Genomic DNA, 21,594 nt, shown 5'->3' with positions numbered 1-21,594 from the left:
TATGCCTCCGTGTGGGGATTTGTTTTTACTTCAGCAATATCTTGGCGACGCCGTGAATTTTCCTTAACGCAATACCTCAATAGAAAACCAAATTTCTCTTTCAGCAACACCTCAGCGGCAAGCAAATTTTTTTTAGCGACACCTCGACGATGAGTCAAAATTTTGTTGCAGCAACACTTTGGTGATGAACCGAAATCTTCAGCGACGCCTTGTCGGCAAGTCAATTTTATTTATTTCTTCTAGCCTTACCTCGATGACAAACAAATTTTTTTTTTCTTCAACTATAGCTCAACGAAAATCTTTTCCAGCAATACCTCGGCGGTGAGCAGAATTTTTCTTGGCACTTACAGTCTTGCGACGAACCAATTTATTTCTTCACAACTACACTTTGCCGGATCAAAATTTCCTTTGTAGCTACAATTATGGAGACGGACCAAAATTCTTACTTGTAGCTACATTTTGGCGGTGGGCCAAATTTCTTCTTTGCAGCTACAATTTGGCGACAGACCAAAATTTTCTTTGCAACTACACTTTGGTGGCATGCCAAGTTGACAGGTGTGACGAGCATTTTTGATATCACATGATGAGTGACAACATCTTGAGAGCGAGCCAAGTTGAAAATTTGTGACGAGCGACAACAATCTTGACAGTAAGCTATGTTGATTAATTGCGACTAGTCATTTTGATATCTTGTGACGAGCACACTTTGCCATTTTGCATACTCTGAGAATTTTTTTTTTTTTTTTTTGTTTAGCGTTATACTGAACTTAAAATAAAATTCTAAACTGCCTAAATACCCTCAAAAGAGGGATCAAGTCATCACGTAGTTCAATAGAGACATGAGTTTTTTTCGAAAAAGTTTATACTCATGTCACAGAGGTTTTTTTTATTTTATTTTATTTTTTTTATACTCATGTCAAAGAGTTCTTGATTTTTTTTCTTCAGGTGGACAATTTATACTCATGCCAAGGAGTGTTATTTTTTTTCTTCTTCAGATAAACAGTTTATACTCATATCAAGGAGTGTCAAATTTTTTTTTTCAAGTAGATAGTTTAAGCTCGTGTCAAGGAGTGTCATTTTTTTTTGTTTGGGAGACAGTTTAAACTCGTATCAAGGAGTTCTTGATTTTTTTTTTTTCTAGATAGACAGTTTAAACTCATGTCAAGGAGTGTCATCGACAGTTTAGGCTCGTATCTGGGAGCACTTCAAATTTAATAATTTTCTTCAACTTTACAAGAATCAGACAACAATCCAAACCTATGCTGAAGGGCACGGACTATCTCGTCGCACTTTGAGGATTTTTTTCTTGGTTTCCTTGACTTAATGCCCCTTGTGATTTTGCACTTTCGGTTGAAATTGTTGTTGTAGCATGGTGCGTTTCTTGATGCAAGTCTTTTGAGATGATGCTTATAATGAAAGATGAAGCTATTTCGTCATCCGAGTTAAGAAGTATATTGTTTTCTTTTTCTGACTCACTTCCCTCATTTTCTTGAAGGTTGTCGGGTATATCTGGAACATCTTTCCTAGCACCATGATTTTCCATGCTAAGGTCCATGTCATGGGCTCGAGTAACAAGCTCTTCAAATGTGCGAGGCTTAATCCCTTGTAGGATGTAAAGAAGCTCCCAGCACATGCCTTGCATACATGCTTCAATTGCAGAAATTTCAGATAAACGATCCTTGTAGTCAAGACTTAGAGCTCGTCAACGGTTGATGTAGTTAACCATGGGTTCACCCTTCATCTGTTTTGTGTTTGTAAGCTCCAGCATACTTACAGTACAACGAGTGCTATAGAAAAGGTTGAGAAATTCTCGTTCCATCTGCTCCCAACTGTCAATACCTTTAGCTTTGAGGTCTGTGTACCAATCAAATGCATTCCCTTTGAGGGAACGAACGAATTGCTTGACAAGGAGATCTCCGTCTGTACCAGCATTACCGCAAGTCTCTACAAAGTGTGCGACATGTTGTTTGGGATTACCTTTTCCGTCAAACTGTTGAAGCTTTGGAGGTTGATACCGAACCGGCATTTTTAAAATGTCACTTCTTTATGTGTAAGGCTTTGAGTACATGCGAGCACTTTGAGGAACGCCACAGTATTGTTCTCTTATGCGATTTACTATCATGTCTTGAAGTTATTGGACAGAAAGTGAGGTGACGGAGACAGCATCAATTGTTGGATTGGTGGATATGTAATTTTGATCATCAATTGGAGTGTTTTCTGGCATAGAATTAGAATGAGGAATTCGGCCTTTGCTTGACTCAGCATTGTCGTCACACAATTTTAACTTTTCTGTCAGCAAGGCAATTTTCAGATCTTGCTCCTTGAGAGAGTGTTGTAATCTTTCAATTGTATGGGCCATAGTAGTCAATTGTTCTTCGTACGATGTAGTACTCGTCATCATGACTGACATAGTGATGGAGTCAGAAAAAATTTTTGGGCTTGGGTGGACCAGCCTTGAACTTGAACTTATAACTGGAGTAACCTTTGAGGTTGTAGGAACCTTCTTTCTTGCCCCCAACGAGGTGGAACTTGAACTTGTGACTAGAGCAACCTTTGAGGTTGTAGGAACCTTCCTCTTTGCCCTCAGCGAGGTAAAGGCGATATGAGTTTGAGTTGTTACTTTGACAGATTTGGCAGAATTGACTCTCATCGCATCGTGCTGTCTTTTGGCAGGAACGGATGATTTGACCATGCTCCACATTATTGAACTTGCAGAGGTGTTTGTACCACTTGACGAAGTTGCAACCTTTTTGCCACCTTTTGTGATGGTATTGATGTTGTCCGTCATGACCGCGATGTCTTTGGTGGTATTCTTGCTCTTCGTCTTAATCTTATTGGAAGTCATAGAATGAATTTGTTGAAGATTTGATGTAGGAGAAAGAGACGAGAGGCAGAGGATGTCCCACCGGGCATGCCAGAAATTTGTACACACAAATTTTGTAATTTGCAAATAAAACAAAATATGGAGCAAATAAAATATTTTATTAATTTATCAAGATAGAGTACAATCCTTTGTAATATCTTTTACAAAAAAGATATTCGATCTCTTTTTTGTTGTTGGTTGGATCCAAGGGCTGCACGAGCTTGTTCTTGAATCGCCGTGGAATTTGATGAGGAACGGCACGATTTGATGTGCTTGTTGTTGATCACCGTAGAATTTGATGAAGACCGGCACGATTTGATGTGCTTGGTGTTCTTCGCTTTTGGGTTTGGATTCTGAATTTGTGTCTCTGACTTCTGAGTCTCTGGATTTCTGGACTTCTGAATTCTAAATTTGTGTCTGAATTTCTGGACTTCTGAATTCTGATTTTGTGCCCTTTGTTGAATTTGAGGAAGAACGACACGTCTTTGGATGTGCTTGTTGTTCTTCATCTTCAGAGATGAGAGAATTTGTTGAATTTGGTGAAGAACGACACGACTTTGGATATGCTTGGTGCTCTTCGCCTTTAGGTTTGTCCTCTGGATTTCTAACTCTCTAATTCTCTCAATTTCTGAGTCTCTAGATTTCTGGACTCTGAATTTTTGTCCCCCTCCTTCTTCCCCCAGGCCTCTATTAATAGGCTTGTTGGGTTGATAGGATGATGACACGTGTCATCTCCTAATAAGGATAAAATTATAACTGGGCCGGACCGGTTATATTATGATAATTATCCTTAAAAATAATTATTCCAAATATATTTTATTAGGAATAATTATCTGTTTATTTAACCATCTGGGTTGGGCTAATTAAATAATTTAAATGGACCAAGCTTGGGCCAATTAAATAACTTAATTAAACATTAAGCCCATAATGGGTCAATTTGTCAAAATCAAAGCCCACTAAATTTTTAGTGTCTACAATAAGGAAGTTGAATTTGTTTCTGGCGGCAAAAAGAGACGACGAAGGTGAAACCAGCGCTTGGAGACGAGAAAGGCGGCTGGGTTGTGTTATGGTCTTGTATGTTTCATCGTTGAGAAAGTAGATGATGATGGCGGTGGAGCAAGGAAATGATGATGGCAGCAGCTGGGTTGTGTTAATGGCGGTTGGGTTGTGATGATGATAGCAGCGGCTGGGTTGTTTTGATGGCGGCTGGGTTGTGTTTATGTTTCACCGTTGAGAAAGGAGATGATGATTGCGGCGATTGGATTGTGTTGTGTCATTGTCGTGGTTCTAGGCTGTGGAAGGAACTCCGAAGTTGATGGGTTGGAAGATGTCGATGTGTTGGAAGAGAACAGAAATGGGTTTAAGAAACAGATGATAAACAGATTTTTTAGGCATAATTTTTTTTAATCTTATTCCATGTGGAAATGGAATGATCATTTCATTTGGTAAAAGAAGGAATGATTTTGGTGGAATGACCATTTTTTTAGAATGGTGAAGAATGATAATTCTACATTTAATAGCCCACACCAAAAAAAAAAAAAAAAAAAAAAAAAAAAAAAAAAAAACCCTTCTTATTTGATTCCACTCATCCACACCAAACACTACCTTAAGGAATGGAATTGTAGAAAATAAATCAAATTCAAATTACGTGTAAAATTGACATGAAATATTAAAATTTAAGTGTTGCAGGAAAGTATGTTAATGATAAATCAAGAATCTCTTTAACATCTACTCTGAAACTTAGATTAATGTAAAATTTTCAATTAAAATTCTACTTTGATTTATTGATGATTATTACTCCATAAATACTAAAATTGAGTGATTAAAAAAGGATACATATTATTATTATTGCTGGGACACGTGGTGATGTCTGAACTAGGTTCCATACAAAGAATATAACGCATGGACACCACAAGCAACTATTGTGAATTTCTTCTTATCCTTCTTCCTGCTAATGCAAAGATAGAGAGAGAATCTCCACTAACCCACATCCAAACATTACCAACCAATAACATCTCCCCAGCTCAGCTTCCTTCACTCACTCGTCACTCCCCATCTTATCCTCTCTCCTCCCCATTCCACCACTAATTTCCACTCCCCAAAATCTAAAAACCATCCCTCCAACTCCCTCCCTCAACTTCCCCTCCTCTCTCTCTCTACAATTCTGCAAGAAAAAAAAATCCAGAAAACTTTTGTTTAGAGAGAGAAAGCAAAAATGTCTCTCACAATACCCATAAACCTCTCCAAACCCATCACAACCAAACCCAGGCTCAGCTCTCAATTCACCTCCACCAAATCAAGACCGTTGATCACATGCTCAGCCAACTCAGACCCATCATCATCATCATCCGGTGCATCGCCACTCCAGGGGTTCTCCGCTGCGCTCGCACTCTCCTCCATCCTCCTTTCGGCCCCACTCCCCGCGTCAGCCGACATCTCCGGCCTCACGCCATGCAAGGAATCCAAACAGTTCGCCAAGCGCGAGAAGCAGCAGCTGAAGAAGCTGGAATCGTCGCTGAAGCTGTACGCGCCTGATAGTGCGCCGGCACTGGCGATCAAAGCCACGATGGAGAAGACGAAGCGGAGGTTTGACAATTACGGGAAGCAGGGGCTGCTGTGCGGATCGGACGGCCTGCCTCACTTGATCGTGAGTGGGGACCAGAGGCACTGGGGCGAGTTCATTACGCCCGGGATATTGTTCCTGTACATCGCGGGTTGGATCGGGTGGGTGGGTCGGAGCTACCTGATTGCGATCCGGGAGGAAAAGAAGCCCACCATGAAGGAGATCATCATTGACGTGCCACTGGCGTTGAGTATCGTCTTCAGGGGTTTCATCTGGCCTGTTGCTGCCTACAGAGATTTGGTGAATGGGGAGCTTATTGACAAAACTGTCTAAATTCATCAGCTCAGGTTCGTTTTTCTATTCTGATATATATATATATATATATATATATATAACACTACTGACCTAATAATAAAAAATAAAGATTAATGTTTGGTTTAATAAAAATTAAAAATTAGAGTTGAATTTTAAGTGATAATTGCAAATTGATTTACATGATATTTTAAGTGTTAAGCAATAGGTGATATTATTTATCATTGACACTTGGAAATTTTAACTCATTTGAAGTGAGGCTTATGTTTTAAGTGATATTCAAATTATGTTATCAAATGTACTTAATCCAATAAACGTTAACTTTTTCAGAATAGAATTAAATTCTGAAGTTAACTGCTTATTTTTTTTTTTTAAGGGATATTCAAATTGTGTGGTCAAATGCACTTAATCGAGTAAACATTTTAACTTTTTTGGACTAAGTTCTGAATTGGTTAGCTGCCGAATGTGGTTACGAAAATCAACGTGAAGAGATTCTAATTGTGGTAATTGCAAAAAATTAATGTTATCAAAATTATCTGGTAATATTTTATTTAACTACTGAATTGAAATAGTTTTTAAATAAAATTTAAATAAATTCAACTTTTTACTTTGTAAGGTGAGAAAATAGGTCGACGACTTCTCTTAATAACATTACTCATTGTATGAACTCCTCTTAATTACAAAAATCTACACGCATCCAAATTTTGTCTCAAAATAGTTGTCCATATTTTTTCTATTTACACCAAATTGTTATTTGTTACTATTGTAAGTCATTTATGCGACTTGTGTTCTGTTTTTAGGTACAGTGGTGGGGTTGAAGCAGTAAAGAGACTAATGTGGAGGTATTAAATTGGGAGTTCATTCGATGTATTTAAATGTGTAAACTTTTGGTTATTTGTATGTAATGCGTTCGTTTTGGACACTTAAATTCATCTGCTTAATTTTCAATTTGAACTGTACTTTTGAGCCACTCCACCATTGCATTTACATGCTGTCTGTTTGATTCCCCATTCAATTAGAGGAAAAAAAAGGAAGGATGCTTGAATTTTCAAATTTACTACCAATAAGTTTTTTAGTCGTTCCAAGTTTCCAACCATAATACCAAAAATGTTTATTCCTACCGATTCGACCTAAACTAACCACTCACCTACAGAGTAGGTGAAGGATTCCACTGTCAATCGAGAAATCCTTTCATGCACTTTTAATACTTCACTATCTGTGCCATCAACTACCTGTATCATGTCACATAAGTAAAATATTTTATTTTAGTTAATTCTATATCTGTGTCAGTATCGAATACCATGTTACTAATGCAACCATGTCAGATAAGTAAAATATTTTATTTTAGTTAATTCTATATCTGTGTCAATACCGAATACCACATTACTAATGCAACCGCCACAATTAAGTTTTTCTCCTAACAACTACCCAAAATAGATGTCATAATGAATGATGAATTACGGAGCTCTCCTTGGTATCAACATCTCGACACTGTCACCAGTGGATTGGAAGATTAAGGTTTCAGGCCTACATTGGTTGTAAAAGTGATGGTGAACTATACAAGGTTCTTTTGGTAGCAAAGGGGTTCAACCAATTTTACTTTGAGAAAGTCTACAATACACGGTATCATAACCATAAAGTCTCTTAACTGTTAGGATTATTTATTGGGTGAGTCTTACCGCCACATTCAACGTTTGGAAACTTGGAAGAGAGTACTAGGGCATTATACACTTTCACACTTTAGTAAAACATTTAGTCCATTTTTTTTTTTTTTTTTTTTTTGGTGCAATTATAAATTTATATGTATGAACAATTTATGAGCAGCCCAACAACCAGGCGGCCCAAAGACCAAATTACATTAGCCCTAGAATAAACATGACCAACTAAACAAGCCCAAGCCATACAACCCCGAGGCCAAGAAACATTTAGCCCATTGTTAAAGGCCCGTTTGACATACGTTTTGTTTTTGGCTAAAACAGAAACAGTGTTTTTGTTGTAGGAGTATTTTGGAAAAAAACCGGAAGCACGTTTGGGAACGATGTTTTGCTCTGAAAATGTCGAAAACAAAAACATGCACAGTTATAGTTTGGGCCATGAACAACTGTCAAAACAAGAAAAAACTTCTTTTTGGTGTTTTGATTTTGGACCACTGTTCACGAAATGTTTTAGTATTGTGTAAAATAAAATAAGGCCGCACCAAACATGTTTTTTTTTGCCAAAATAGACGCTGTGGCAGTCCAAAAACAAAAACAGTAAAAACAAAACGCATACCAAACGGGATCTAAACATGCAACCTCACACACCGTTATTTGTTGCGATTTCTAAAGAATTGCGTCATAGACAATTGGATGTTAAAAATGCTTTCCATAATGATTAATTTTTTTTAATAAAAAAGTATACATGCAACTATAATTTAAAGTTTTAGGTGAAAAATATAAAAGTTATATTTAAACGTCTAATGTTTTTCTTTCCCGGAAGATATAATGCTTAATTTATTAGTCTTAAGTAATAATTATTTTTTAGATGGAAAGTGACTAATTAAAATTTTGCATTCGAGTTTAATAAGAAATTTAGGAAAGTGAAAAAAAAAAATTAAGAGGACATGAAATGTAACATTGTTTTATTACTTTTCAATACTTAGGCTCTGTTTGTTTAGACGTAAAAAAAAATTTTGAAAAATAATTTTTTTTTTTTTAGGTAAAATATTCTTTTATTTTTACTTTGTTGGTATTTGGCAAAAGTCTATGTCGATGTTGAGGTCGAGTCCATCGGGCGAGGCATGTAAAATAACTTGTCGAAAATTAATGGATAAGTTATTTTTGTTAAATTTTAATATTTTTTTTCTTCATAAATATTTTACAACAAACAAACACCAGAAAATAAAAAAATATTTTCTAAAAAATATTTTACATCCAAACAAACGGAGCCTATATGAATTAAATTGTAGTGACCTAAAATATATGGGGATGAATAAAACATTTTAGGGCCCAAGGAACATAAGATAGTAAAATTTTATGCCCGACATACCTCCAAAATTTTATTTATACCAATCAAAAACAATTATTTTGAAAACAACTTAAATTATAGTCACTTTGGCCCCCCAAATCTTTTTCAAAACACTTCATTGGCCCCAAAAATAGTAAATTTGTAAATAAATATAATTTGTATCCCCTTAAAACTCATAGAAATTCTAACTTCACCATTTTTAGCCTACTTTTGAAGTTCAATTCTTGTGAAATATAAATCCGTAGGCCTTACTATAATATATCATTATTCCATTTATATTTACATACACATGTATAATATTCTTTATATGAATTCAAGAGAGAAAAGGAAAAAATTACACTAATGTATCTCATCTTTAATAATAAATACATAAACCTTCCTTATAATCATTTTTGTGTTTACATGAAAAATATTTAGAATCAAATGTTAATCTCCTTCGGTGAGTCTTGAAAGCATTGGGAAGAAGGAAAAACAAAAGTGTTATGAGATTAAGATAACAAAAATGCCAACAACATTTTTTTAATGTACCATATATGCTAATTTTTTAGTTGTCACTTGTTAGATAACAAATTGTACAGCTACTCATTCTATAAGTTATTAAATTGCTTCCTCATTTTGTTCTTGATAATCGTGTTTTTTAAAAATTTTGTAATATTTTGTTTTAGTTAGAATTGTACATTTTTTTTTAGTATCTTTGATCAAGTTTGGAATTGTACTAAAAAAACTTTGCATTTTTTAAAATTTGAAACAATTGTTAAAGTAAAATTAATTATTTAATAATATCTTTCACTACCACTTATCTTTTTACATGTAGCTTATTGTTTCTCTTCTCTATGTATTTTCTTTCTCATATTAATTATCCATCTTTATTTATTAAGTTGTATTTTTCTCATTTTTTTAATTATATTTTCCTCAATATATAGAATAATATTATAAAAAATTATAGTACAATTGATTTATAAATTTTTCAAAATTTCACAAGCCACCCAAATAAAAATTTCTGGCTCTCAAGCCACAAGACTTTGGTCAATGATGGGCCTTAATCCATGGGGGAATGCTTTGAGCTTATCTTTTTGTTGCCTTTTGTTTCTGTTTATTCTTTCCTTCCTTTTTCCCTCTCAAATGTCATTCTCCATTTCCACTCAAAATAAAAAAATGCAAGACTTTCTTGAACCCAATTTAAAATTTTTTATTTATTATTGTGATGCAAACATGATATTTTAGAAATTTAATTTTCCCCAGTTGCACCCACTTTTCAATTCTTTATTATTATTGTTGCAATCAGCTTTGGACTATTCTTCAGTTTGAACTTTGAATTTCCCTTCTTTGACGTTTCAGCAATGAAAGTAATACTTTTCAAGGCTTTGCAGCTCAATGAATTATATCCAATACTCTGATACCATACCTGGTCTTTTAGTCGTTGGATGTAGTGGTGAGCCTCACCTGATGAACGATCTAACGATTTAGACACCTTAAGTACGATACCCGAGATATTGCAGAACCTTTTACAAGATGGTCAAGATATACATATGGTTATGAATAAGAGACTAAACATCATTTACCATTTGAAATGTAATATTTGCGAAACAAAAATATGGGGTTTTCAGCCTTTGGTGTACTAACATTATCTTACATCCTTTTTGTGTCCTTTTCATTGGCAACTCCAAGTTCTTCATTTCATGAAAACTTTGTGAATTGCTTTTACTTCAAAGCAAACCTTTCTCACCCCAATTCCCAAGTACTGTTCACTAAAAACAGTTCATCATATTCATCTGTCTTGCAATCTGCTGCACAAAACCTCAGATTCTCAACAACTTCAACTCCCAAGCCACAACTTATCGTCAAGCCAACTCATGAATCACACATTCAAGCAGCCATAGTTTGTTCCAAGAAGCACGGCCTGCAATTACGAGCACGAAGTGGTGGCCATGACTACGAGGGCCTTTCTTATGTGTCTGATGTTCCATTCATCATTGTTGATCTTGCCAATCTTAGATCTGTCAGGATTGACATAGAAGATGAGAGTGCATGGGTAGAGTCTGGTGCAACTGTAGGAGAACTATATTACAGAATCGCGGAGAAGAGCAAGGTTTACGCCTTCCCAGCAGGCAGCAGTCTTACAGTAGGTGTTGGGGGACACTTCAGTGGAGGCGGATTTGGTACCATTTTCAGAAAATATGGCCTAGCAGCAGATAATGTCGTCGATGCTCGGATAATTGATGTCAATGGCAGAGTTCTTGATAGGCAATCCATGGGTGAGGATCTATTCTGGGCTATCAGAGGAGGAGGAGGAGGAGGAGGAGGAAGCTTTGGAGTCGTCGTTTCTTGGAAAATAAAGTTAGTCCCTGTTCCATCCATTGTCACCATTTGTAGTGTCCAAAAGACCCTAGAACAAGGTGCAACCAAGCTTCTCTACAAGTGGCAAACCGTAGCAGACAAACTCCCTGAAGACCTCTTCCTCCATGCCACCATAGGAGTTGTCGATGCAAGTCAAAATGCAAACAAAAGTAAAACGATACTAGTTTCTTTTGATGGCTTGTTTCTTGGAGGTGTTGAGGAACTCCTTCCTCTAGTACAAGAGAGCTTCCCCGAATTAGATTTGGAGCACGGTGACTGCCTCGAAATGAGTTGGATTGAGTCCGTCCTTCCCTTTGTCGGCTTCTCAGTCCACGAATCCATTGATGTTTTGCTCAACAGGACTCAGCAATCCATCTCCTTCTTCAAGGCAAAATCCGACTACGTGGAGGAGCCCATTCCCGGAGCTGGGCTGCAAGGATTAATGGAAATTCTACTTGAAGATGAAGCTGCATATATGATCTTGACGCCTTATGGTGGAAAGATGAGCGCGATTTCAGATTCCGAGACTCCTTTCCCTCATAGAAGTGGAATCATTTACAAAATTCTGTACATGGTTTCCTGGGAAACAAACAAGGAAACCAAGGATCACATCTCCTGGATGAGAAAGCTCTATGCCTACATGAAACCTTATGTTTCGAAGTCTCCAAGAGCTGCTTATGTCAACTATAGAGATCTCGACTTGGGTAGGAACAAGAATGGTGGTAATACAAGCTATGCACAAGCAAGTGTTTGGGGTTTGAAGTACTTCAAGAACAACTTCAAGAGATTAGCACATATAAAGACCAATACTGATCCATCTAACTTCTTTAGGAATGAACAGAGCATCCCATTGTTTCCATTATCCGAAAAAAAACAGGGGAACTAGAAATAGCATATCATGTCTGTCTTTTATTGTATTTATCGAAAGAGAGAACGATAAAATTTATGTAAAGAGTACTCTTAAATAAAATTTACATTGTCAAATGTCTTTTAATACATTTTTGATGAATTGGAAGGATGTATAATGGTCTAAAAGTTCTATGAAAGTTAGATTACCATGGTAGGTCCTTATCATATCACAGTCATTGCTTATTTTCAAGTGACTGTGAATATATATGTTGAAATTGTGAGAGAAAATGGCATCATCTTCAACCTCTAAATACCAGTACTCATCTAACCTTAATTTGGAAAGAGTAGTGATACTCACGCTAAACACTTACACTCAATTGTGTAATAGAATAATTTTTAATTGGCTATTTATACCAAATACAATTAATGGATGGCTCAATTTTCTTATTTGCTACATAATTGACCAATTAAAAGAGTAAGTCTAACAATTCACTGCAACTATTCGGTTCAAGAATCATTTTCCATATTGGGCAAGAATTGAAATAGGAAACTTAATATTCAAATATTCATTTTTCCACGTAGTGTTAGATTATGTGTAATTGAGATGGAAAATTAAATATTTATCTTCCAAAGATATGGAATTCAAATATTTAAATTCAATGCATACTTTATATGCTGTTCTTTCATATATATATATATATATATATATATATAAACCCTGAAGATGGTTATTTCACTTTGCTGCTTTGTGTAAGAGTTTGTACAAGCTTTACTGGACCGGTGTAGAATGGTTCTTACACAAAGATTCTAATGTCATTGTGGCACGTTTGCACACAAAACTGGCCTGAAGCCGAAAGCCAAAGCCCAAAGCCCAAAGCCCAAATGGCAACAAAAATAAACAAATCCAAAGACAGCCCACTGGCTTGACCCAAGGCCCATTGAATAGGTTGTTTTGATGAAAAATGTGTTTCAGAATCTTTTGTTTGAAAAATGCTTTTGAAGCTGATTGAATACAATCAAATACAACCAAGGGGAATCCAATTTGAATCCAAAGAAAAGATACAAAATCAATAAAATAGGTTGGGTGGAAAAATTTATTGGATACCTTAGATATCACTGACCCTGGTATCTAATACATTCTACTTACTATTGAATTTGAACCAACGACTACCGCCGTATGAAAGCAATCTACTTTAAGCAAGTTATTTGTGATTGTAGATTATTTCATTTTATAATATTAGCAGTGTACAACTGTCAAACAGGATTGAAATTCTTAGCCGAACACTGTTTATGTCTTATTAATCAGTAGTGTTTGATTGAGGGTAACGGTTGAAATCCTCTACTAATATTACCCGACACCTTTTACTTTTGAGAAATGAACGGTCTCACATCTCCCAATGGACTCACAAGAAATTTGTGAGTGCCAAAGAGTTCAAATTCGAATTCATAGGTTCAGTTTCTTCTTCATTGTTCTTCTTGATTGTTAAGCTGACTCTCTTACGAGGAAATCATGCATGAGCCCACCACTTTTTTTTAGTTTCTTGTTCTTCTTGATTGATAATCTGACTCTTGAAATGGTGCATGAATCGTCGGCGGCTCGTGAACCATATCAATTTATTTTTTGGGTGCAATCTGTTAAAAATTGTAACTTCAAAATTCATTTCTAGTACACTTGATTCATCATAACGATCATTAGATTTTGAATCCATGGATCTAATGATCATTTTTATCATTGAATTGGGAAATGATTAGTGATGGCAATTTTATTAGTGTAAAGGTAGTTCTTGTGTTAAGTTGGTAAGAGGTACGAATGGGGATGTAATAATAGAAAGATGGCGGGAAAGGCCTTCCTTGGTCCTTTTGTTCCGCTGAGAGGATGAAAATTGATGTAGGATAGTTTTACGTGTTTAATATATAAATTTGTTTAAGTATAAATTTGTTTACGAGGAACGAGTTATTTTGAATTAATCTAGTACGATGTCTTGAATCCATTTACCTGACATTTATATTGATAATTGAATGAATAAAAATTAATTCTGCATTTGACATTACATGTATTTATAATATAAAAAAAAAAAAATGTAACACTAGAAGAAGATAAAAAATATAAAGAAACTTAATAGTAAAAGGAAAATATTTCTTAAAGAAATTAATTAGGATTAAACTTTCTATTAAAACATATATATAAAAAAAAACCTAAAATTAATAAATATATATTAAATGCGTAAAATTGTCCTACATAAAAAATAGAAGGTCAGTCTCTTTTTATTGTTTGATAAGATAGGTTGAAAATGAACAACAGCTTTTGAATATATATTTTTACCACTGTATCTCCCTCAATACAAAGTAAATCGATAGGGAAAGTTCGACAAGAAATATTATTATTTCCTTCCTCTCTTGTATGTATTTTGGTGAAAATTACATGTTAGTACTATATTTTTTTTGACCAATTTTTTAATTAGGGTATTCCTACAGTGAGTTCGCCCCCTCATATATTGGATCCGATGATGATGCACTATAGTTTTTTGAGCAACTTTATGATTAGGGTATTTTTTAGTGAATTTATCTCAGATCTATTGAATTCGACGGTGACAACGTTCAACGAATTCAATAAATATGAAAGTGAACTTATTGTATAAATACCTTCATCATGGTATTATTTTTAGATAATATAAAAAATTATTCAGATGATTCGATATGTCATAAAAATTAAGTATGAGAAATGTGATTAGGATATTCTTAGTAAAGTTTCTCATCCATTAGATTTGATGATAATGTTATTCAACAAATTTAATGAATGAGAATGAAAACTCGGGAATGTCATTCACCGTGAAATTATTTTTAAATAATATAAAAATACAAACGAGATTATTCAATGGTGACAGAAAGTTTGTGACACTGCTACATTTTTCTATAATAATATATGAACCTACCTCTATTCTGTCATGTCATCTGATTAACATTTAGTCCAAATTGCATTGGTCACACTCTTGTCTATTGGGAGGATGTTTCTAGCCGTTATACATCCACTTTTTCCATATATTTTAGTCTTGATGTATCCAAGCAACATTTGAGGAACATGGGGTTAAAGTTTCCTCATTTGAATTTCAAATTGCCATTTCACAAGAATTTTTAAAGCTGAGTTTACATATATATATATATATATATATATAGATATATTTAAATAAGAAAGCTAAGTTCTTAGGTTGGTTATTTGACTTTCAAGGTTTTCTAATTTTTATCTTGACAAGAAATTTATACACTCATTTTAACTCAATTTTTCCCTTCAAAAGTTTAAAAGGATAAGATGAAATTAAAGAGTTAATATATTCTTTTATTGTTTGACCAAAAAAAATGTAAATAAAAATAGAATAAATATTTATATAGAGAAAAAAAGCCCTATGAATAGTTCTTTTGATTCTCAAAATAAGTATTATTTCATGTAACCAACCGTCTAGTAACTTAGTAATATCAAACCTCTATTTTTTAAAGAGAGGTAAGAGATTTGAACCTCAATAGAGGCACATATATGAAATACCAACTTAAAAAAAAAAGAAAGTATTTCATGGAATGAGCCATAATTCACTTAATAATCTCCCACCGTAATTAACTAAAAAACAATGTTATATTATTAAAGGGATATACAATTATTATATATTTAATATTTTTTATATGAGTAGAGGATGACTTCGTCTTAAATTTTTCAATACTTTTTATTATTATTATTATTATTATTTATTCTTTTCTTTTCTTGGAAATTCATTTGTCTACCACCAAAAAGCCAGGTGATGCTTACATCAGCTTGATAGAATCAAGATTAGCAGCACAACATCCAAAAAAAAAAGAAAAGCACAACCTATAGAAAAACTTGAGCTTGCTTTGGTTGGTCCAATTAGGGCACACTATACTATCCTATTAGTCAAATCAAAAATCTTGCAGGAGTCTTCAAGATTTTCCTGAAAGTGACTCCCAATATCCACATTAGAGGTGAGATTATGATAGGATGCGAAAAAAAAAAAAAAAAAATGATTGGTCCCTAGAGATCCTATTTTAAGGCCAAGTGTTTGTTTGATGCCACTTTCATTGTGGCGGTTTGAAGATGTCTAACTTTTCTTTCTTTAACTGGCTAACAAGGTGCCAAAATTTTCCACACCCACAGTATCTTTTCAGGAACAGTTTGAAAATATGTGGCTATTTTAATATCCCCTTTAAATTAATAATTAGATTATTTAATTTAATTCAATTTTTTTTTGTTTTTGTTTTTGGTAAGACTTTTAGGTTAGACGTTTGTGATTCAGATTCAATGTGGGATAAGAATCGTGATATTCTCCCACACTCAAAACCCGTAACATTCTCGTTATAGTTGTTCTACACAGCCTACCCGACTACCTTAATAGTGGAAAACTAGGTAACAACCAAAACATTTCGGTTTTGAACGTTTGACGTGATATTAGATCAAAAATTGAATTCGCTCTGATCCCATTTACGATGAGCTGAAGATTCATTTTAGTCAAGAATTATTAATGTCAAAATTTCATGCTAATGATGCAAAATCTGATGTTGCATGGTCATTGAATTAACCAAAGGTCTTTCCTGTATATGAACCCCAATCTTTAAGTAAAGGGGTTAGGCAAAAAATTCTTAAAAATAATAGTAAGACATGATGAAAGCAGAAGAAAAATGTTAGTACGAAAGTGTTGATACTTGGTACCATTGCTCTTCAAAATGTGGGAACAAAATAAAGTATTGAGAAGATACCAATTCCATTCAAAGTGTTGGTACAAAAGCGGCTCCCAAAGAGTCCATTCCCATCATGAAAACAGCAGCAGAAACAAGAAAAGGTGGAGCTTTTGTCAAAGGAATGCACAGCAACAATGGTTTTGTTTTTAATCTTCTTCGTGGGAAACGGAAAATTTTCCAATCTAGTGATCCTTGGTCCTCCTCTTCTTCGCGGGAAACGAAAAATCTTGCAATCTAGTGATCTTTGGTGCACGAAAGTTTAGTCCTGTTCTTTGTGGGAAACGAAAAATCTTCCAATCTAGTGGATCTTTGTAACTATGCAAGTTTCGTCCTGAAGATCCCTTATCCATTGTCTACTACCGTACTGGCTCGTAATGCCTTTTTCCAATTTTGACCTTTCTTATTGACATCAAACTTAGCAATTTTCTAAACTGATTAACACATTATTTAAGTTTGACTATTCGTAGTGAAACCTATTATATCATGCTTTAAAGTCTTTTATCTGATTTAATACTTTAAAAGTTTCAAAATCAAATTCATGCATTATATTCATAAAAATCATTCATTATATTTTAATAAGCAAAGGACATTATTATGTTCCATTCGGTATGAAGGAAAAAAATTGAATGGAAAAGAGACAAGAAGAGATGACTGAGACACTAGGAAAGAGATTAAACGTTTTCCTCTTTCTGTTCGGTTGAATAGAAGCGAATGGAAAAAATAACCATTATGGAGTAATTTAAAAATTCTATAATAGACTCATTTGTCTTCTCTCCTATATTCCGCCTATATTTGGAGAAATGAAAATTTGTAAAAGATGAGTCATCATTCTTATTATCTTTTCTTTTCTTATATCATCTTTATGGAATGAAGTAAATTTGTTTCTTCCTTCCTATTTTCTTTCTACCTTCTTCTTTCTTTCCCACTAAACATAGCAAATGTGTTTCAATATGAAAGGCCAGAATTAGAAATATTTTGTTTCTAGTGGAGTTACGAATTTAATTGAAAATATTTACAAAAAATTTAGAACTTTGTTGTCTTAATAAAAATTTATAAGATTTATTGGTTCTTACAATTGAAATATAGGACTAAACTGTAATTTTGTTTTCTTGTTTTGCCTACCTTGCAAGTTCAAACAGGCCATGATAGAACTTTAATATTGAGAAAGTTCATTCTGAATCAGAAAACTTCTATATAATCTTTTCACTTTTTCTATTTTCTTATGAATTATCCCAAAGCACATTAACCTATGCTGCACTGATCTATATCTTCAAAGTAGCTTTGAGGGACTTCAAAAAAACACAATAGGCATCCTCACGAAAATTATTTACCCATGCTCGAACCCAAAACCTGATATTTCATGAGACACCACGGCTTAGCCTGACTACAATTTAATCCGTGTAAGTACCCTCACGAAAATTATTTACCCAGATGCTCGACCCCAAAACCTAATGCTTCATGAGGCACCAGAGCCAGCGTTCTCACCTGCTAGGCGAACCCTTTGGGATTATATTAGACCTTCTCTAATTTGTTATTAATCTGACACTCCAATTCCACCTGAATATAAAGTTCCAATTTTATGAGCAAACACTCTGTGCATGTGATATCAAAGATTAAGACTATCAAATACTGCTTTGTCCACTGCATTACTTACATTAAATTAATTGAAAATCCATGTAGTAATTAGTCATGCAATCAAAATTTAGCTGCTATATAATTGCTCAATTATGTGAAGTCAAGCCATATATATACAATGACAGAGACCCTCTTCAAACCAAACTAGGTGAATAGCCTCCACCACCAGTTATCTGTTGAAGTATAGTGAGGATCTAACACCATAATCAAAAGGAAACACATATATATATATATATATATATAAATATATATATGTATATGTATATATTAATAGTAAGAGAAATGTAGCTCATGAGCTAGCATGACCACATTGAGTCTCCCAAGCTGGCCTGGTCCACCATATCCATATCAAAAAGAGGCCTAGCCTGTGAAGCCACAATCCTAGATGAGGGCGAGCCACTATTTGAAGGACTAAGGGCTTGATTTGATGCAGCCTGTCGCACCCTCAGGTGCACCACCTCGGCCTGAGCTATCGCCAATTGGGTCTGAAGCACATCAATTTGTTGTTGTAGAGATGATATTGCCCCAACACATCCATACACAGGGTCTCTGACTCTGGCATTGGCTTCATAAACCATACTGCTCACAGCATCTCCTCGTTGGTGCACCGGCAATTCCTGTAAAATTCACAATCTCCCGAGTTAGGGTTATACAAGAATCCGTTTAAATCGTGTTTTGGTCACATATTACCATCATCTATGCTATTTTAGGCGATTCCCGTAAAATTTACTATCATGTATATTAGGGATGCACAAGAATCCGTTTAAATCGTGACTTAATCACATACTATTAGCATCATCTATGCTAATTTAAATAATAAATGTTAGTTGTAGGACTATTATATTTGGTTTTTTGTGTTTTTAGGTGAAATACATGTAACAGAAGTACCAACTGTACCAACTCTAAATGATAAGATTTGTTCATTTTTCTTTTCTTCCTTGATAAATAGAAACAGTAGCAAAAAGCTTCATGTGATTCTCAAATATTTTTCAAAACAGTGAAAAAAAGTTATGAAATATTTAATGAAAATAATTAAGTTATTTCTCAATTTTCTTAATTTCCACCAATCCTTGAACCATGACTTGAGCTATGGCATCTAATCAAACTAAGATACAATAAGAGCCTGTAAATGCAAATTAAATAGGACTTAGAAGTGGTACTCACGGATTGTTTGAGTCGTTACTCAGAATTTAAGTCATATAAAGTGAAAGCGAGACTAAATTAGAAGTCCGATTACAAAATGTGACTCATGACAACTATTTAATATATGTGATTTACATGGTCTAAGTCTTACTTTCTCTTTAAGAATCGTTGAGCTATGTTTGATGATCTTGGACAACAATACGAGAGAACATTTTTATCCATAGATTATATTTTTCACTTTTGTCAATCCCTATCCACCTTTTTTCTTCTTTTTCTTTTAAGAGCAGAGACTACTGTTACTAAAAGTCCTATGTATTTGAAAATAATAATTAGATATTTGTAAATTTCTAAGATAAAATAGTCAAATCCTTTGTTCTTTTTCCATCCAATACCGCCGTGCGGGGCGGGGGGAGGGGTGAATATGAATTCTTGGAGGTACCGACCTTATAGTAGTATTTTGTTTGATAATAAAATATAATTCACATTAATCAGGTACTACGTTATTAGTACTCCTGGTATACAATATTTTCTCCGAGATAAGGTGATACAAATGATATGCTAGACACGGGCTAGTGACATAAAAAACAAAACCTAAAAGATGCTAGTATAACAAAGAAATCCTACTAGATAGAACCATTTTTGTTTTACTTTTCCTCATTTTCCAAAGAACCAAACAGAACCTTTCATTTCAATTTTCTGAAATTACCCCAGAACACACTAGTATTTTCTTTGATAATAAAATATAACTAGTCATATTGGTTGGGTATTACATTGTTAGTATATGTGGCGGACAAGAAACGTAAAAAACAAAACCTAAAAGGATGCTAGTACAACAAAAAAGATGCTAGTACAACAAAAAAAATCCTACTAGCTAGAACCATTTTTGTTTTACTTTTCCTCACTTTCCAAAGAGCCAAACAGAACCGTTCACTTCAATTTTCTAAAATTATTGATAATAAAATATAACTAGTCGTATTCATCCGGTATTACATTGTCAGTACTCCATGCACACAATATTTACTCGATAACACACGCCCAAGTGACGTAAAAAAAACAAAACCTATAAGATGATAGTACTAACAAAGAAATGCTACTAGCTAGAACCATTTTTGTTTCCCTTTCCCCCATTTTCCAAAGAACCAAACAAAACCCTTCATTTCAATTTTCTGAAATAACCCAAATCTCTTCAACTAAAGATCATCAAAGGTATAACCTACTTCAAGTGTAGTATATAGGAAAAAATAACACAAAAAAGACTTCAAAGATGAAGTGCTTGGGGGTAGTTAAGGAAGAACATGTTTGGAGAAGCCAAGTTTTCTTTTAAAAGTTGCTTTCAAACACACATTAGTGGAAGAATGTGGAAAAAAGTTACGTATTTCAAAAGTTAGGAATTGAAATACCTGCAACATTTTGTTGACATTACTAGCACCAAAGACCTTGTGGACATTGGCAAACTTGTGTGGCTCATCTGCAGGAAAATAAGGAGCAAACACACATTCCTGAGCACACCTTCTCCTTAGAAGCTTGCAGGCTGCACATGGTGAGGGTGCACCTTGTTTCCTGCCCCTCTCCATGCCTCCCAAGTGTGAACACACACACAATCCCCAACAGTCTCAACTTTAAGGACAACTTACCCTTGATTTGTAGGGAACTAGCTTTGTCCCAGAAAGGACAAAACACTAGGGAATAAGAAGAAAAGTCACAAAAGAGAGAGGGAGTGAGTGATGGATAGAAGAAAGGAAAGGAAGGGGAGGTCAGGGGAAGAGGTGGTGGGTGTTATATAGGGATGTTATATGAGGTGGGTCCCTCCTATAGATTTTGGCCGACCAATACCATCTCTGTTGACAACTTTTTGGGGCCATCTTTTGCAATTTATTTTTTTATATATTTTTTAATTATATAATCTACTTTTTGGTAATATGTAGTATGTTATATATTTTGTTTATGTGACATATACACTAATGTATTAAAGTAATAACATAAATAATGATGATAATAATAATTAATGATACAATTGTAACGAAATCCGTTAATTGGTTTTGATAGATGGTCCCCTACATATTCTACTGTATGATTTGTTACAAATAAATTAATAAATTAATGTTGCGTTTGGCAACACATAATTACAAATAAATTAATAAAAGTC

General features: G+C 34.4%; 3 protein-coding genes across 4 annotated transcripts; 2 read left to right on the top strand and 1 right to left on the bottom strand.

The window, feature by feature from the left end:
• Positions 1 to 4,951: 4,951 nt before the first annotated feature.
• LOC132304582 (photosystem I reaction center subunit III, chloroplastic-like) lies at positions 4,952 to 6,708 on the top strand. Of its 2 annotated transcripts, none has more exons than XM_059802343.1 (2): positions 4,952 to 5,773; positions 6,545 to 6,708. In XM_059802343.1, the coding sequence occupies exon 1, from the start codon at positions 5,079 to 5,081 to the stop codon at positions 5,757 to 5,759; it is 681 nt and encodes a 226-aa protein (XP_059658326.1). In that variant the 5' UTR covers positions 4,952 to 5,078; the 3' UTR covers positions 5,760 to 5,773; positions 6,545 to 6,708. The 2 variants fall into 2 exon arrangements, with proteins under 2 accessions (XP_059658326.1, XP_059658321.1); XM_059802338.1 differs by having other exon boundaries at positions 4,954 to 5,773; positions 6,539 to 6,708.
• Positions 6,709 to 9,636: 2,928 nt separating this feature from the next.
• Positions 9,637 to 12,091, top strand: LOC132304593 (tetrahydroberberine oxidase-like). Its single transcript, XM_059802350.1, has one exon. The coding sequence runs from the start codon at positions 10,339 to 10,341 to the stop codon at positions 11,965 to 11,967; it is 1,629 nt and encodes a 542-aa protein (XP_059658333.1). The 5' UTR covers positions 9,637 to 10,338; the 3' UTR covers positions 11,968 to 12,091.
• Positions 12,092 to 18,353: 6,262 nt separating this feature from the next.
• On the bottom strand, positions 18,354 to 21,320 carry LOC132304601 (LOB domain-containing protein 4-like). Its single transcript, XM_059802357.1, has 2 exons — positions 20,849 to 21,320; positions 18,354 to 18,922 (listed from the first exon to the last, which is right to left on the bottom strand). Exons 1-2 carry the CDS (start codon positions 21,020 to 21,022, stop codon positions 18,602 to 18,604), a joined length of 495 nt encoding a protein of 164 aa, XP_059658340.1. The 5' UTR covers positions 21,023 to 21,320; the 3' UTR covers positions 18,354 to 18,601.
• Positions 21,321 to 21,594: the final 274 nt, after the last annotated feature.

The sequence above is a fragment of the Cornus florida genome, unplaced genomic scaffold (assembly GCF_030987335.1).
Source record: "Cornus florida cultivar Cherokee Brave unplaced genomic scaffold, ASM3098733v1 CherokeeBrave_3.0.0_Hap2_Chr01, whole genome shotgun sequence".
NCBI lineage: Eukaryota > Viridiplantae > Streptophyta > Magnoliopsida > Cornales > Cornaceae > Cornus > Cornus florida.
This window is presented reverse-complemented; position numbering and strand designations above follow the sequence as displayed.

Excerpts from the sequence above, each read along its gene's own strand:
- LOC132304593 (XM_059802350.1), top strand. The coding sequence starts at position 10,339 with ATGGGGTTTTCAGCCTTTGGTGTACTAACATTATCTTACATCCTTTTT.
- LOC132304582 (XM_059802343.1), top strand. The coding sequence starts at position 5,079 with ATGTCTCTCACAATACCCATAAACCTCTCCAAACCCATCACAACCAAA.
- LOC132304601 (XM_059802357.1), bottom strand. The coding sequence starts at position 21,022 with ATGGAGAGGGGCAGGAAACAAGGTGCACCCTCACCATGTGCAGCCTGC. Across the intron at positions 18,923-20,848 it reads ATGTCAACAAAATGTTGCAG|GAATTGCCGGTGCACCAACG; the intron begins GTATTTCAATTC and ends TGAATTTTACAG.